Source organism: Chiloscyllium punctatum, chromosome 25, assembly GCF_047496795.1.
Source record: "Chiloscyllium punctatum isolate Juve2018m chromosome 25, sChiPun1.3, whole genome shotgun sequence".
Lineage (NCBI taxonomy): Eukaryota > Metazoa > Chordata > Chondrichthyes > Orectolobiformes > Hemiscylliidae > Chiloscyllium > Chiloscyllium punctatum.
In genome coordinates, this window is record NC_092763.1 from 37,349,421 (window position 1) to 37,361,435 (window position 12,015).

The following is a 12,015-nucleotide window of genomic DNA, read 5'->3' on the forward strand; positions in this document are numbered from 1 at the left end:
TTACGCTGCACTATTAGTTATGCAAACAAAGTGACACAGGAAAATTACAAACTGTTGGCATAGCACAAATCTGGCTAAATAGCATCAACTCCTAGTCATTTTCAACTGAAAAACATGATAGTATTCACAAATCTGTAGCCAGATTAATCTATCCTTTGGGTTGGTGAAGATATGGACAAACATGGGTGAATTACTGTGATGGAATACAAAGTAGACAGAAAATTGTTGGAGAGGGAGTGCCATTTTTATACTGATATGCTAACTCCAAAAACTACACATGGTATGAGCATACAGTTTTTTTAAAGTTGGTTGACACAAGGCGATTATGGAGGTCTGAGTTATTAATGAAATACTAAGTCATTGGATTCATTCTGATTATTTTGATCCTGGGGAAAATAAAACTAATCGATCAGTGTCTGTAATAAAGCAAAATAGTTGGACTAGATCTTTGAAAAAAATTAGACAATGATGCTTGAGATTATCTTTCTGAAATACTTAAAGACATATCAATATCTGTCTGATTAAGTCCAATTCTTGTAATTCAAAATCTTCAAGACACACTTTCATTGAGAAGCAAAAATAGTTATATTAGTTAGCTGTTAGAATATTTCGGGCTTACTTGAAAAAATGTTTTAGTTATTAAACTTTCATTCAAAGTGAAGCACAGAATGTTAAAGGAAGCAGGCATTAACCACTTGGATGTGATGTTACACAGAATGCACTAAAAGAACAGAGAAAATGACAGCACAGGAACAGGCCCTCTGGCCCTCCAGGCCTGTGCCTGAAAAAGAATTTTTTTTTTCAAGCAAAATGCTTGGGAACATAGGAGCAAGGTTGGGCCATTCAGCTGGTCAAGTCTGATCTGCCATTTAGTTTTATCAGGGCTGACCATCTACCTCAGTGTCATTTTCCTATACCATCTCTGTATTCCTTATTATCAATCCTTTCCAGGTATCTATCAATTTGTGTTTTTACTTAAAACTTCCAAGTTAAATAGTTTGGAATGTGAAGACTGAAGAACATTACATCTAATTACTCCCATTTGGCACACTTGTAACAGTTACAAATGGGTTTCAGTGATATGTTTAACAAAGCAGCTTGTAGTCCAATAACATACAAAGTACACAAACGCCAGAGCCAGAAGCATATTAACCATCAGTCTTGAGACATGTTTTCTGATCAGTTCAACAGGGAATTCTCAGGAACATTGGCAGTTTTGAATGTGCCATTCATTAACCTCCCATTTGTTTGACTTTTCATTTCTCACATATTTAGTACATTGTGTCTAAATGGCATGGCTAAGATATCTATTTTACACAAACAATCTGAGATGGCCAAATATCTCATAAAAGTACTGCTGTGAGGTTGAGAGCCGAAGAAGACCCATTACATTTGAATATACATGTAGAAATCATGTATTAGCAGGTGACAAAACTAACTTCACGTCTCATACTAGAGACAGAGTTTTGAGCACTAATACAGTTGTATGGAATGTTTGGGTGGGTGGGGGGGAGGGGGAGGGGGAGGAAGAGGCGTTTAGAACTGCATAGGAAACAATACAAATGTATGAAGGCTATCACCTGTATTCCATTCAATCTTTCTGCTTTGATACAGAATACAAAAGGGACACAACTGCTGGGTACACAAGAGATTTTTTAAATTAAGTTTCAGCTTCTGAGCAAGACAAATTATCCTACATTTATGTAAACAACAAGGGTTAATAAGGATCCCTCCAAAAATCAATAAAACCATCAATATGGAGCTTGGCTCAGTAACATTTACAAGTTAGTTATCAAAAATGTAACTAGCATTTACCACTGAAACATTTTTTTTTAATAACAGATAACATGAAAAAGCAAAGTTTTTGTGTTGTTTGTGCTAAAACCCAGTAGTGACAGTAGGTCACTTCAAATATTTATGTCATTAATAACATAAGAAGCACAAAGTGAATCCATGTCAAGGCAGCAATGTTTTGTCAAAATAAAATTCTCATTGGTGCTGGATCAAAGGAAATTTGAAATAATTTCAGTTCTAAAACAGTTTAAATTTTGATTCATTTGTAAACTACTTTACGAAATATTTGAGGTTTAAAAACGACATGAATATACAGACATTACACTAGCTTATGTGAGGCACCTTATAGTCCATTTGGGAGAGTTGATCTTTAAGTACTTTCCAGGAAAGTGCCCACTATAACTTTTATTATAAGCTGTCTTTGAAACAAATCTTCATGTTCACTAGCTATCTATAAGCTCATCAGGGTTAAGATGAGTTTATTGTTAAACCAACTAGCTCATAACTGTTGCAAATCTACTGAACACTGCATGATTGCAGTAAAAATTAATTCCAAACAGATTAAAATTTGTGTATCAAAAACTCACTATTTAAGATACAAATTAAACTATGAAGGCTTTGGCATTTGATTTAGTCACAAAATAGCTTTATTTTTTAAACAATGTCACATACGCATATCATAGGAAACATCAAGGTTCATTTGGAAATATCTGCACAAATATCCTGGCCCATGCAGACTGATCCAAAATTTTACAACAGTAATTTCACTATGAAATTTAAATGTGTTTATCTTTTTTTTAAAGGCGATGCGTTATTTGGCAACATTTTATTTTAAGATACAAACCTTATTTCTTTAAGCTCAGAACACTATGATGTGAGAAAATGGCAAATCTCTTTAAAATTCACTTTTGCATCCTTGCTGCAGTCAATTGAAATACTGTCCCCACCTTTAGCCTTCCCTCTAAATATTATGAGTAGGGAGCACAAACACAGTTTGCTTTTCATGAAATAATGACAGTTCACTAATCCTCAACTGACGTGCAAAAATCAGTTGTTTTATACATTGTTGTTTACTTATGAAGAAGTTCCTCTGTCGCTTGCTATACGTTTTTGTTTTGTTTTAAAATTATTTTTACCTCAGACACTACCAGGCTGCTGAAGGCACTGGGAGACGTGCCAATTACCAAATGGGCACCACATCCAAACACATCCCTAGACTACAAACCTTTGTGTTCGCTTACAAATTGATATATCAATTTAAACAGCATCATTTTCCAAATAAAATTGTAACAGACCATAATTTTAAAAGTTCATCCACCCAAATGAATTGGAAAGCGTGAGCAATTGGGTGAGCGGCAATGGCACACAGAGGAGCATTTAGGGCAGTTCTAAGGGTGGTGGATCGGGTTTAGATCTAATCATTTGGGGAAGAGCAGGCAGAGGTTGGTGATGCACAGGTCACTCACGGTAGAAAATATATTCAGTGTAGCTGGTCCATATCTTGTCATCGGTCTGATCGTGAGCGAAGGCGCAGGTTCCGGTGGAGTTACAGGACACCATGTGGAAGCCAGCCTCTGCCAACCTGTCAAACGCCTGCTCCAGGAAAGTAAACTTCAGGTAGTAACGGGACGTGTAGCGCTCAGGAGGCCGGTCCGGATCTCTGCTCTCGTTCAGAGTCTCCCCGAATACCTCTTTGGCCAGGGCCGTCTTCCCGCAGACCATGATCCTGGCCACTCTTCTGAACTTGGCGTCAGTCTGGCTGTCCCTGCCCAGTGTGTAGGAGCCCCGGTAACCGATGGTGATGAAACCGGCTCTCTTGTCGCTGCCGGTACCGCTGGCCATCGCCGAGGCCGAGACCATGCTGCGGATCGCATCCGTACTGGGCGAGCCGTCCTCAGGGTCGCTGGGGCAGGTGTCGTCGTTGATGGAGTTCTGTTTGCTGAGTTTGGGGCTCAGCGTTTTGACCAGTTCAGGAAGTGCGAAGTACTCGGCCTCCCTCTGCAACCTGCTCCTCTCGGGGAAGTGATCGGGCAGCACCAGCTGCTGGTCCCGCATGTAATCCAGGATGTAACGGAAAAGAAAACCGTCTCGGTCGATGAAGAAACGCCCCTTACCGTCTCTCGCCAGCCCCAACCCGCTTTTCGGCCTGAACATCTGCGAAAGGAGGGAGTCGGGCACACTGAGCAAGGTGGAGTAGCGGGTGATGTATACCTGGCCGCCGACATTCAGCTCTACGATCTCGGGGAAAGGTGGCTCTTCGCTGCCCATGATTGTACTGGCGTTGTCCGGCAGAGCCATGGGCGAGCGGTCACTGTCCCCGCGCCTCCTCGCGCTCTCCTGTCCTCGTGCTCCCTCCGCTGACTCTCCGGGAACTTTATAAACAGAACAACAGCGCGAGAACCGCCGGAGCCTTGAGAAGTCAGGCAGTAGGCGGGGCTCGACCGAGCAAACTGATCAATTGGCGTGGCGCGCTGTCGCCTCTTTCCATTCTGAGTAACGCACCCCTTCTGCCCTGTTGCCCATCCAACTGTCACGGCCACTCAAGTAATGCAAGGAGTTATGTCTACCGCTCCTTAGCGCAAACGAAGCACTCAAAAAACAAAACAGTATAAATCTGAAATTAAAAGAAAATGCTGGGAATACTGAGCAAGTCTGTCAATATCTGTACGAGGTTTCAGCAGACCTGAAATATTAATTTATTTTCTGCGAATCCTTGCAATGCACTTCATTTTTTATGAGATACCCCATACCTTTGCTTTAAAGATCGTACTCATATTGGCAATTTTCCAAATACCTACTGCCACATATGGCATTGTTTTTCATTTTCGTAACTGCAAAGCCTCACATCGGAAATGGAGTCTTCAGTATCCAAATATTTATTTATTGTGCTTTGGAATTGGCACGAATTATGTATGAATTTTTTTAAAAACTGGTCTTTACTGATTTATAATGATAGATCTTTTTTAACCAAATGTTAATTAAAAATAACACCCCGTGCTTAATTGAGACTTAGGCATTACAGGTGAAACGATTACATCTCTAACTGGTATTTGCAATTTCTAACCGGTATAAAATACAAAATATGTACAAAAATGTAAATTTCCGTATCCAGGTAGACAATCTATGTTGCTCAGTCAATGTCAATGTTGTTTAGAAAACTTATTTTTTAAAACTGCGTTTTTTTAATGTTTAGCTGAACAATACAGGGCCATAAAAGTTAACATTTCGCTTGAGGTGTTACATGATTTATGCTTTAAGTGAAACATAATGGGTGTAAGAAAACGGTTATTACATAACAGGATTTGAATGATAAGATGATGTCAGTTGTTTCGGCTTTGTTTATCCCGTATAAAATTCATAGCCATTCACCGCAGTATGACTCATCTTTCTTTCTTTCATTTCATAAAATACTTCGCAAAATTTGTTTGCTGCTCTTGATAGCCCGGTTTAATGTATTTATTGGAATTTACAATAACCCTGATCTTGGATTTTCAATTTTATTCACTGAATGACACGTTACAAGTATTCAAAACCGTTATTTTCCACTTGTTTTCGTTCTTCTTCTTAAATATTTTGTAATTTCCTTTCAAACTGTCATTCTAAATGCGCTCATTTCAACTGTATTATAAATGCAAGTGTTTTATTTTTCCTTTAACTTCATTCACTAGTAATGGAGTTATACCAAGTCGAAAACACTTTTTTTTGCCTAGACGATTTCTTGATAATACAGTGTATCCCCGTTTAATTATCTTTCAATTTTACTAAGATAATGTCAATTAAGAAATATAAATAAACAATACGAATTTTAAGTGAAACAGTGCAATTACTGTGATTTGTTAAAACAATGGTTTTTGTACTGCTTAAGTTTAGCAAGAAAATTAGAGTAAATATCTTAACCAGACAAGACTTTTGCTTCTGGCTTCAATTTTACCAACTGTTTACTGACGCCCACGAGGGCTTTTCTTCCTGATAGACTATTTTTCTGACATAAATTAGGAGGGCTATTTCTGTAAACTTCTAAATTCCCAAGGATCAATAGACATTGGAGAACTCCACATCTAACTGCAACTGGCATTAAAAGCTGATCATGGACTTCAGGAAGAAAGGAGGAGGTCACACTCCTGTCTACATCAATGGAGCTGAAGTGGAGAGGGTCCAGAGAGTCAAGTTTCCAGGAGAGACCACAACCAACCATCTGTCCCAGACCATCCACGTAGATGTGACTGTCAAGAAGGCACAACACCTGTTCTTCCTCCAGAGGCTAAGGAAACTTACCATGTCCATAAGGACCCTCACCAACTTCTACAGATGCACCATAGAAAGCATTCTATCTGGATGCATCACAGCTCCTCTGCCCAGGACCATAAGAAACTTCATAAAGTTGTGAACACAGCCAAGCTCATCAATTAAGCCAACCTCTCATTCAATTACTCCATCTACACTTTCTGTTGCTGCTGAAAGGCAAGTAAAAAGGCAAAGATCCCTCCCACCCAGGTTATAATCTCTTTCAACTCTTCTGTCAGGTAGAAGATACAAAAGCTTAAACACTTGTACCAACGAACAGCTTCTTCCCTGCTGTTATTAGACTGTTGATTTTGCTTTGTACACCACCTATGTAGCAGTAACTTTGAGTGCCTGGCTCTGTTCATTGACCCTATGATTTGCATGTCCTTGTATGTTACCATCTGGCTGTACTGCAAGCAAAACCAAACTATTCATTGTGCTTAAGTACACGTGACAACAAATCTAACTGGGGTCGCCAAAGTGATGTCACTGAGTGGCAAAGGAAAGGAGACCTACTGCAGGATTGCCACGCCAATAAGAGAATTGAAAGAGAACTGGAAGGGTATAGCATCTTTCAATGAGAAAAAACCCAGTTCTTTCAACAAAACATAGTCATTTGCACAGCCTTTCAGTTTTAAGAAATCACTATTAAACTATGTGATGCTGCTAACAGAACCTGCTTTCTCCGATTCGAAAAAGTACACTCCAAGATTCAATTGTGCAAAATGATACTCTTGGAGAAGATTTATGGAAGTGACATATTGCAAGGTTACTTAGCCGCCCTGCTGTAAAAGCTTATCGCATTATGAACCTTCTCAATGTCGACTCATGCTTTTATTTACGTCCGTGTTGATACGTTTACATTTGATTGAGCCTAAAATTATATAACTTTTTAAAATTAAAACTCGTTTTCATTATTCACCATATATGTAACTTAATCATGTTGATCTTTCTTTTACTCCTTAGTTATAACTGGCGTACAATTTTAATTTATGCAACTTGAGGGTACACACAGTAGAGTAATGCGATCAAGATTACGTGTAGAAACATATTGTTATTTCATATACAAAAGCAGAAATTGCTGGAAAAACTGAGCAGGTCTGGCAGCATCTGTAGAGAAAAATCAGTTAACGTTTCGGGTCGAGTGACCCTTCCTCAAAACTTAAAAGCATCCGCACTTCTTTCGGTTTTTATTCTGTTATTTCATATTTTGATTTTAAGATTTATAAACAATCCTTCCAATTTCAAATCTATTTTATTATAAATGAGACCACTTTATTGAAGTATTAGAACGCGTCCGACATGCTAAAATGTACTTCATTAAGCAACAATTTTCATTAAACTCTTTAGGGTGTCATAAATAGTGGGAACGCATTTTCATGTAAGTTGAATACTTTTCACATCGCGAAAATGTCCCAAAATCCATCGTAGCTAATGGATTGCTTATTGTAATAAGAGTACTTAAGGCTCTGAGTTTCTAGCATAGCAAGATCCCACTAACAGAAAATGAGACAAAAAGCCGGTTAATGTGAAAAAAACTTATCTTCCACGAAATCATTCGGTGACACATTGAATAATTTATTTCAATAACAGTTCAGAATAACAAATATAAAAAGTTGAAGTTTAGTAGACACATGCGTTGTATGTCAACTTTACTGTTAAGTACTGTGAGGACCAAACGCAATTATTTCGTTTTATATGTGAAATTGATTAAATCAACAGCCTGCATTAAAATATTTTCGTACAGCGTCAATACCAACATGTAGTTTGAATATACTATCACTGCAATGCCATACTGTACTTACTATTGATATTTTAACAAATCGTTGAAATAACGACCTCTCGTGGTCACTAGTGACTTGGCATGAGATATTTCCTTTGCCAGTTAAACAGCAACACTGGCAGTTGGTCGTCATTAATTGACTTCAAGGGCTTTAATTGGCTCAGTGGAGAATTGCCCTTGGTTTAACTGCAGTCAGGTGTGTCCTTCTGCCTCAAAAGCTACTGGTGTGCAACCATGAAAGCCAGTCTCATGACTATAGCATGTCACTCCACCTTGAAAAACCAGTGCAGGCTCATTCACAAGTTGTCAGCCTCCAATTGGCCAGAGGCTCTCTGCTTGAACTGCTCCAAGACTTTCTGTATAACAAAAGCAGAAATTGTTGGGGAAAACTCAGCATGTCTGGAAGCATCTGTGCCGAGTTAATGTTTTGAGTCCAGTGACCCTTCTTCACAACTGATTAAAGCTAGGAAAAAGCTGGCATTTCCAATCTACAATCAATTCTGAAGAAGGGTCACTGGAACCAAAATGTTAACTCTGATTTCTCTGTGCAGGTTCTGCCACAACTTTGAGTTTTCCCAGCAATTTCAGTTTTAGTTTCTGATTTTCAACATCCACAGTTCTTTATGTGTTTTTAAAAGTTTATTTCTATCCATTCTAACAAAATGCATAACCTTATGCTTCTATGTTGCCAGGTGATGAGAAAACTTGTACTGGCTCCATATCTAATATTTTGATAGCTTGAATATACTGTTGCTTTTTATCAAATCTTAATCATAAGCTCATAGGAGCAGGAATAGATTCTAGCTTGTAATATCATTCAATAAAATGTCACTGATCTGGTTGTGGTTTCAGCTCTACCTTCCAGTCTATATCCCATAACCCTTGACTCCCTTGTCAAAACTCTAACTTAGCATTGCATAAATTTAAAGATCCAGCCTCTAGTACTCCACAGATTTCCACAACCCTGACAGAAAAATAAATTGCCTTAATTCTGTCTTAAAATGAGACGATAGTGCACAGGACCCACTCTCCACTTCTGGAGCAGGAAAGAGGTTGATAGATAATAAAAATTGACTGGCTTTATTGACTGAGTTTCCTCATACCCTGCACTGCCTGCTTAGCATCCTCATGCACAACACTCCTGTTGAATGAAGATTGCTGAACAGTCATAGTCTTTTAGTGTAAAAACCTTCCTTTTCTGCAGGTTGAGATTGCGGAGAAGGTAGCAGACCACCACAATACAGTTGCCTTTTGTGGAGATTTTTACATAGCTCCACCAAATCAAAGGATCAAAGATTCATTTTCAGCAGGCAAATAATCTGCTCAACAGTCATCTATAGAAGTATATGACATGAATTGTATCTGTTCAATGCTGCATTTTGAAGTTTCATCAAGATGAATGGACATAACTTCAATAAGAATCCCTCGTTATTGAGGATCCATTCATGAAGGCAAGCAGGCTCCTGGAAAACACTGGTGCCTGGGACTGCCTGAATATGTAGGTGCAATAGCTGCTTTCTCAGAACAGTGCTTAAGTTTGTAGGCAGTGTTTTCGGCAATCAGAGATTAATGGAGAGGAGGCTATTTTTGTTGAAGATGACCACTGGCTAGGTCGTGGGAGCCTTGATATCCAAATACATGCGACTATTAATATCTTGCACTGGCAAACCCAGCAATGGCTCCAAAGCCAATGGCCATCTCTGACTGACTCAGGGTCAGGTTCATTTATTAGTACATATAGTCACTGGTCCACCTAAACAGCACATTCGTCAATTCCTACAGTGGTGATTTGATGCCTGGGAGACTGCACACAACCGCAGTCGAGCCCTACAAAATCCAGTTGGCTAAAGATGGAATCTGCCAATGATCTTCAAAGCCATGGGTCTCAATTCACCAAACACTGCAAGGCATCATTGTGATAGTCTCTCTATAGATTTTGAAAAATGACAGCAAAGTAAGATGCTCCAGTTGGAACTCTTCTACTCACCAGTTCCTTTTCCTTTCTTTTTCTCCTTTTTGCAGTACTTTTTTCTTCCTCCACCCACAACTTTTAACCCCTACCTAGAGAATGGAGGTCAAGGGAGATCAATCATGACCAGAGCCAGGGCAGGACCTGAGCATGCGGGCCAAGTCCTGCATCAGTGACAGAGCAAGCTCACGCCGAGTCCTAGAATGATGGCAACAGAGCAAGCACTGGCCAAGGCCGAGTCCTAGAGTGACAGCAGCAGAGCAGGCATGGGCCAAGTTCTGGACTGAATTCCAGAGAAAAGACAGCAACACAAGCAAGGGCTGAGCCCCAAAGTGGGAACAGAGCAAATGCAGGCTGGGTTCCAGAGCAGCAGAGCAAGTCCTGGACCGAGGCCAGTGCATAGAGGTAGCATTGTCTTGTGTTCTAAAGCTTGCAAGCACGGACTCATGTTGGAAAAGGATGAGAACTTATAAAACTTAAGTACTTTATAGTCACTTTTATTATCATTCTGAACTTTTTAAACTCTATTCCCATGCTTACTTTTTTCACTCTGTAACACTTAAAGTATCTGTACCTAGGCAGTCTGTATCTAAGATGGTGCCAAGTGGTGACATTACAAACTTCTCATTGCACTCACTGAGTGCACGTGACAATAAAGGCTATTCTATTCTATAATCCTCAATTACACTGCTGTTCAAACATTTACCGGTAGTTGAGGCATGTCTAGTACACACTCTGGCATGGACATGGTCTTCCTAATGGGATAGCTGTTGTTTCTCCTCTAATTGAGGCTCATCAGCTTACTGAGGCTGCACCTGACCCTGTCTGCTTTGAGAGCATCTGCTTTGCAGCACATGGTCTGGGTGCCAGACTTCTGTCATCTGGTTTCTCCTCTCATGTCTGATCCTTGAAAACCAAGTTGTTACCTTTCCTTTGGTTATTTGTATTCCGAGTACATGCTGATGTTCCTTCTACTTCCAGACTTGCCATGAACATGCACCACTTCTGCTCCCACCATTACCATGAATGCAGCAGCAATGTCAGCTAACATCTGCAAGACCTATGAGGATCAGTTTGCTGCATTGATTACCAATTTCAAAGCTGTATTGCTAAGCAGACAATATAGTCTCAGCTAGTCATGCCACCTTTAACCAAGTGATGACCATATGATTCCTGAGTTCTGCTGAATAAATTCAAAATATCTCAAAACTGAAAGGAAATCTACTTAAACAGATGGTAAGGGGCTTCTCAGTAATTCTGATTGCAGTACCACTGCCTTGGACCATCCCCAACCATGATAAAAATATGTATATGACATAATGTTATCATATCTTTGGATGAGTGCATGCCACCCTAAATTTTTATCACTTTACATCTACATAAAATTTACCTCCACGCTTTTACTTGTGTGGAATAGCATAACTATAAGCCAGCAAGACTAAGATAGTCACTCAGAATATCAATATAGATTTTAGAAAAAAAAAATTTACCCCTCTCCCAGTGGTAAGAATGTGGAACTCACCACCATAGGGAGCAACTGAAGCAATATAATAGAGATGCTTTAAAGGGCATGGTATAAAAGAATGGAGGGAGAAGAGAATAAAAGTTTATTTGAAAGACTTAGATAGAGAAAATGAAAAGAGGCTCGTGTGAACTAACAAAATTGGGAACACATCAGGAATTTGGTCCTATATAATCCGATGTTTCTGTTTCCTATATCAAATGTCAACATATGCAAGCTGAATAGGTAAATAATGGGATTTCTTTCATGTCATCAGTCCCACAGTTTGCAACTTGAGATATTTGGCTTAAGTAGTAATTGACTAAATGGTTTACTGCATGGATTTTGCCATTTTGATTTTTCATGTAAACCTCAATCTAGGTAGCAAGAAAACATCGCCAAATATTGACCAGCATCTCAAATATGTAGTTTGGAGTCAGACTAAAAATTGGCCACACCGATGTTTGTTTGTGCTCTGCCCACAAATCATGGTTGGTACAAGTTAGAAGGCAGACAATTGCAGTGACTTTTAAAAAGTCATAAAGAACCTTTTAGAAGATTTTTTATTTATATTATAGTGTTTTTAATATTCTGTTGATGTTTTCTGAACTTTTCAGTGGCTTTTGACATGGCACCGAGTACTCCATGTGGATCCCTTTACATACATTTCTCTAGCAAGAGATG

General features: G+C 39.2%; 1 protein-coding gene across 2 annotated transcripts in view; it reads right to left on the reverse strand.

Annotated features, from left to right (window-relative positions):
- The window catches only part of kctd12b (potassium channel tetramerisation domain containing 12b), a 49,761-nt gene extending 45,305 nt beyond the window's left edge, over positions 1 to 4,456 (reverse strand). For both annotated transcript variants that reach the window (XM_072595053.1, XM_072595052.1), the window contains exon 1: positions 3,261 to 4,456. In XM_072595053.1, the coding sequence (XP_072451154.1) occupies positions 3,261 to 4,092 (832 nt within the window). In that variant the 5' untranslated portion in view covers positions 4,093 to 4,456. The remainder of the gene's footprint in view (positions 1 to 3,260) is intronic.
- Positions 4,457 to 12,015: the final 7,559 nt, after the last annotated feature.